Source organism: Rosa chinensis, chromosome 6, assembly GCF_002994745.2.
Source record: "Rosa chinensis cultivar Old Blush chromosome 6, RchiOBHm-V2, whole genome shotgun sequence".
NCBI classification, from domain to species: Eukaryota; Viridiplantae; Streptophyta; class Magnoliopsida; order Rosales; family Rosaceae; genus Rosa; species Rosa chinensis.
This window is the reverse complement of record NC_037093.1, coordinates 68,858,324-68,864,355: the sequence shown is the minus strand read 5'-3', so window position 1 is coordinate 68,864,355 and position 6,032 is coordinate 68,858,324. Positions and strand designations below refer to the sequence as shown.

Below are 6,032 nucleotides of genomic sequence, written 5' to 3'. Positions count from 1 at the left end.
TGACAGTAGTTTTTGTGGTCGTCGGAGTTCGCTGGAGGTCGGCCGGAGTTGACCGGAGACCTCGCCGGAGAGGAGAGAGAGAATGATTGTTGATTTTGTACTCTAGTGGCATTTATGTAAATATGTTGGTTTTTAATATCCAAAATATAACACATTTTTTAATCTAGTGGCCTTATGAGGGAAAAAAACTAGTTGGTGGCCTTATGGCTAAAAGAACATTCAAATATGCACTCATATGTAATTAACCCTAAAATTTATTGAATTAAAATATTAAATAAGGTTTTGGAAATTTTGTAAATCCAAAACCCTTTACGTGAGTTAGCGATGGAGTTAAATGGCCCGAAAGGTTTATGCATGTTGATGCAATATACTTATTTCCTTTATTTAGATAATACTATAAGTCGGGGCATCTAATTTTCGATAAGAGAAAATGCTTTCTCAAGATGCCTGGCCTTCAGATCAAGATACTCCTTTGCTGTGACTGAACGATACCGCGGAACTTGTTCCGGACCCAAATCCTTTGACAGAAGTGGTGACACAGCAAAATCCATTGGCGGCCTAAAGAAGTATCCAACTGAGTAGCGTTGGATCGGTTTCACCACCACACGATGAAGAACACTGATGAATTGACCATTGGATAGAATGCGGGTGAAATCACCAAGATGTACAATGAGGGCATTGGGTAAGGGTTTCACCGCAACCCACCCAACTCCGTCTTTGAAGACTTGGAGGCCGCTGGTTTTAGCTTGGAGTAGGGTTACTATGGAAGTGTCAGTGTGTGGTGCAAGGCCCAAGGTTCGGGTCGGGTCAGGGCATGGAGGGTAAGAGTTCAGCTGTAAAGCCAGATTGCAGCCGCTGCTGTTGGTTGGATCATCGAACCAGTTGACTTCTTTTACAGGAATGCTCATGGCTTTGAAGAGGATGCGCATCAGCTGCTCTGCCAAGGCCTTCATTTGCTTCTGATAATCATCTATTTTATCACTATAAAATCATTCAAATAAAGAATTATTTTATCACCGTAAACACAACTCCCATTTTCAATTCCAAACAAAAGGTAGACCATATTTTCTGATTTTATAAGTATGTACAGATACGACCGTCTCATTCTGTAAACTAAATGGGGTTATCTAATTTGCATACATGACAAATAAAACCTTCCAAATATTCATAATTGTATTTTTAGTCTCATTTTTGGGACGCTTTTCAGTTTTGCCTCTATTACTTTTAACTTTAGCAATATTAATCTCATAACTCACTCACAAATCATAAACCGTGGTGATTTCCATCACTAAAACCCAACTTGTTGAAACTACATGTATTTAATATGAAAATTGACGAAGTTAAAATGTTAAAAGATGTTCATTATGATTACAAATTTTAGCAAAATATGAAACTCGAACTGTAATCAGGCCTTTAAACAATAACACATGTGTCACGCTTTATCGAGGTGCATGAAAACTCATGGAGTACTTACCAAAATCTTTGATAATCATTGGGCCAAAGCAGCCTAGCATGATCAATTGCAGACCCCATGATGGTGAGCCCTTCGTGCCACATGGTGGTGGAAAACAAGGACTGCATCGGGACGATACCGTATCCTGTACTCCCGCCTGGAGATCTTAAGGCCTTCATTTTTTGGTCTGTTGGGAGACTAAACAATCTTTCACACTCAGACTCCATGTCCTCCATAAGCTTAGTTGGAATTCCATGTCCTTTCAATTGGAGAATACCCCATGTCTGACATGCCTCCGTTATGAGTTGCGGGGCATTCGGATCCGTGAGGTCGATAACGGGTATGGTTAACCCGTCGCTAGAGTGGACCTCATCGGATGCTTGGGGCCACACGAAGGAATCTGGAACTGATTTGGCTGAGCCAAAATCAAGGGGGATGATACGCATGTAGGCTTCCTCAGGAGTAGCCATTACTCCATTAGTAAATCTTAGTAGCTAAAAGAAATCATGCATAAGCAAATTAAGATCAAGCTTGCAAGGTTCACTCCTACTTGCACTATAATGTATATATAGTGTAAGATATGTATTACCATCCTATATATGATGGAATGTGACCCATACATGGCGATATCCAATGTATGAGTCATATTCTTAGAATGTGATCGATCCATATATTGGACAACATTCCATATATGTTTATAAGCATTTCTGTATGTAAAGAGCGAGATATGTACCCCCTAGGGATTTCATATGTTATATATGTTATCCAACTGCATTATCTCTATAAGACATGTTATTCAATTTTATTTATTTGAAATAAAGATAGATGAATCGGATGAGGACAAATTGTGAATGAATTCGTACAACATTACATCGTATCACTACGTAACGGCAACAAGGGATTTAAATCATTCTCAACAGATAAAGCTATTTTTGCATCTAAATTATTTAAAACTCAAATTTAGTTAGCAAATTTTTAATTTTTGCTCCAGCAGGAGCGTTAGCTGGCTAAATTTATAAATTAAAAAAATTGGACATGGAAGTGTTTAACTTTTTGTTATGTTTTTTTCTTTCCTCTCTAGCTAAATTTAGCCAGAGATTATTCCAAAAAAAAAATTAGCAATAGATTCTAGCATAAGTCAAATTTGACTTCCATATAGCTATTTTGTTTGAGTGATAAATTATCTCAAAATTAGTCAGATTTTGAAGTTTTTGTTAAAATAGTTAGTCTGTTGGAAATGTCGCATCTTTAGCAAACTCTATATCCTGGTTTTTTAGATATTTTGAAGAGTATGTTTAGTTTCTTATCAATTTTGCAGTTGCATCAGACTCCTAAATATAGAGAGGGATACGAGACTCTCTATTACTTTTAGGGTGCGGCTATTGTCACCCTACCATTTTCTTAGTTTACCCTACAAACATTTGAATTATTGAAAAACTATATTACCCAGGTGCAAAATGACTAATAAGTACCCTAATTTTCTAAAATCTAAATTTGTAAGAAAAATAAATACATAACAAATTAAATACAAAGACTATCTAATTTCTCATTGGATAATATCAGTCTTCATCTTCTCTACACAAATTTGAATTGATTATTATTTTTTCATTTTTTGTTGTATCCTCATCGTTAATTTATTATTCAATTCACAAAACCATTACTGTTAACTTCATCAAAATATTTGCAATTCTCTTTGTGAGCACCGAAAGTAAAAATTAAAAAAAAATTAATGTTTTTTTTTCTTTGAATGAAAAATCAATCTATTCTTCATTGCTCATTGTTATTGATTTACTAATCTTTTGACATTGATTGAAGTAGACGAACAACGAAACTAAAAGAAAAAAAAAATTTTAAATGGAAGTTATAATTTTATTAGGAAACTTTAATAGATTTTAGTTTTTTTTTTATTGTGATAGATTTTCCTTAAAAAAATATCTTTCTAATTGGATGTCATATGAGGATATTCTTGGAAACGGAAATGGGTTAGATAAGTAAATTTAATAATTAAAATTAAAATGTAGGGTATAATGAGCAAGTAGGGTGAACAAAGAAAATGGTAGGGTGGTAATAGCCGCACCCTTACTTTTATTAATTTAAAACATTCTTTTTAAGTGATTCCATATAACTTATAAATGCATTTAAATTATTTTTCTTCTATTAATAAATAACATAAATTCAAAAATAGCTAAAATAGAGAAAACTGACGCAAACATATTTTAAAAATGATTGGTCATAATGACTTTTTAGCTACTTAGGCTAAAACTTAACTAAACAATGGTTACTATTGCTAAAGATGTTTGTGGTTGAAATGAAGAATATAATCAATATACAGATGAATCGGATCAAGACAAATTTTGAGTGAATTAGTTGGTACAAAACTACATTATTTCACTATGTAACGACAACAGGGGATTTAGATCATTCGCCTAGCATGCAATGTAATTGGTATGTTATCTAATTACATTATATCTATAAGAAATGTTATTCAATCTATATTTTATGATATCTCTTTAACAAAAAAATAAAAAATAAAAAAATCTATATTTTTTGACACTTTATTTACTGCGGCTGCGGCAGTTGGCCGGAGTTTTCGGGCCACCTGAACTTGCAAATCTTTGCTTTATTGGGCTAGGGTTTCAACTGGGTTGTGTTGGAATGGGGTGGGCTTGGTTGTTTTTAGCCCACCTGAAAATTAGGATTTTTTTTTTTTTTTTGAAACGGGGTTTGGAACCTAGCGTAGCTGTGAGGGTCAGCCTCATGCCCGTACTTATTATTAACCGAAGAAACATAGTACAATGGGGAGGACGTAAAACATGTGCCCCATACAGCATTACAAATATCTTCATAGAGCACGTCCCGAATAATAGCGGGCGGCTCCTTTAACCAAAGTTCATCAATACAATTAAAGCTAGCAAGGTGTGCCAACCTATGGGTCACACAGTTTGCTTCACGATAACCATACCGGAAGTTTACATATAGGTACCTTTTGCAATCATCAACTATCCGACCAATATTAGATTAGTCATCATCCACCGCCTTGACCACAGCAACAGCAACTAGTGTCATACAATCACTTTCTACCTCTAATTCATCCCAGCCCTCAGATTCCTCTAATTCATCCCAGCCCTCAGATTCCTCTTTTCTATATGGGGAATATGACTATATTTATATTTTTTTAGAGGGGTCGAGCTATAGTATAAGAAAATGAAGGGTCTCAGCTCTGCCGTGCTTGTGGGTGGTTCATGCATGGGCCGGAGGGGTGCACTCAGTTTCTTGTTCAACAGTTGCGAAGTCAAAGGCGGCGGCGGAGGGGCGGTTGGGGCACCCCGTGTGGGTTGCCAGCGCAGGGAATTGGCAGTGCTGGATTGCAGGCTGGGGTGGATCAGATACCTAGCTTAGTCTCAATCTGATGGTGCTAATTAAGGAACCTAGGGTTTCTAACCCTAGTTTGGTAGTAATGGCAGAAGGTCAAGGAAGGCTAGGGTTTTCGTCCCTGTCTCATACATCCCTGGTGAAAATGATGACCTACAGGCTATTCTGAGTTGAGAACTGGCGGCGATGGCCCTACCCTCGCTAGTGGTGGATAAGGATTCTGCATTGACAACACGTACTTTGGGTGTACGACATGAGGCTTAATTAGATCTGGTTAGGTCAAGGAAGCGACCAAAAATGGCTGCGGTTCAAGCTTCAAAACCGTTGGATATGTAAGATGGTTTTGATCTTCCAAACACAAATGAGGTGGTGCACATTTCACCGACTAAGAAGAAGAGGGGTGGCCAAGGGGGCGTAAGAATAACCATACAATAGCTGTAAAAGGCCCTAAAACCTAAAAGAAAAGATTTCCTTTAGAAACTTTTGATGGATGAGGTGGGTCCGAAGAGGTTGTGATCGAAGGAGGCAGCAGAGTTTAGGATGGAAACTTCTATGGAGGAGATTTTGGAGCGTCGAGCTCACTTAGAGATGGCATCAAGCTCGAATCAAGTTTGAGAGATGTTGCTAAGAGTATTCACCCTGTGCTATTGAGTTATTCATGGGTAGTGTAGGATAGTTTTGAATGAGCTTCATTAGTTTTTAGGAAAGTTCAATTGCTCACATAATGGTTTTTTTAACAGTCCCGGTATGATAGGTTGTTATGTATAATTTTGCTGATCAATAAAAGAGGTTAAACTCTTTTTTGGTCAAAAAAAACTTTTAAATCATTTTTACTAGAAGAAAGATAAAACTAATTTCAGTTTTTTTCTTTTTTCTTTTTTCCTTTTGTAAAACTGTTTCAGTTTAAACTGATGCAAATCAAGTTTTTAAACAAAAGATTGTAGCCATAACTGTTATCTCCTTTTCAAATTCTTGTTTGTTGGTTAAAACAAGGTTTCTAGTCACAACTAATTAAGAGCTTCTAGTTAAAATTTAAGGACGCATCCAATTTTTTTGTCTCTCTAAATAAAGTAATCTCCATGCATGCAACGTTGTCCCCTATATAACTCCCCCAAAATCCCCAAAACCAAAACAAACTTCTACAAGGAAACACCAAAAAAATTAAAAGAAGAATAAGTAATAAATTTCATACTGCAACTTTACAACT

At 36.3% G+C, this 6,032-nt stretch overlaps 1 protein-coding gene across 1 annotated transcript; it reads right to left on the bottom strand.

The window, feature by feature from the left end:
• Positions 1-352: 352 nt before the first annotated feature.
• LOC112171836 (gibberellin 3-beta-dioxygenase 1) lies at positions 353-1,923 on the bottom strand. The gene is made up of 2 exons (XM_024308953.2): positions 1,475-1,923; positions 353-981 (listed from the first exon to the last, which is right to left on the bottom strand). The coding sequence occupies exons 1-2, from the start codon at positions 1,921-1,923 to the stop codon at positions 411-413; spliced, it is 1,020 nt and encodes a 339-aa protein (XP_024164721.1). The 3' UTR covers positions 353-410.
• Positions 1,924-6,032: the final 4,109 nt, after the last annotated feature.

Bases quoted from the DNA above. Each gene is read 5' to 3' on its own strand.
- LOC112171836 (XM_024308953.2), bottom strand. From the start codon at position 1,923: ATGGCTACTCCTGAGGAAGCCTACATGCGTATCATCCCCCTTGATTTT. The intron at 982-1,474 runs GTAAGTACTCCA...ATGATTTTATAG, and splicing joins AATGATTATCAAAGATTTTG to TGATAAAATAGATGATTATC.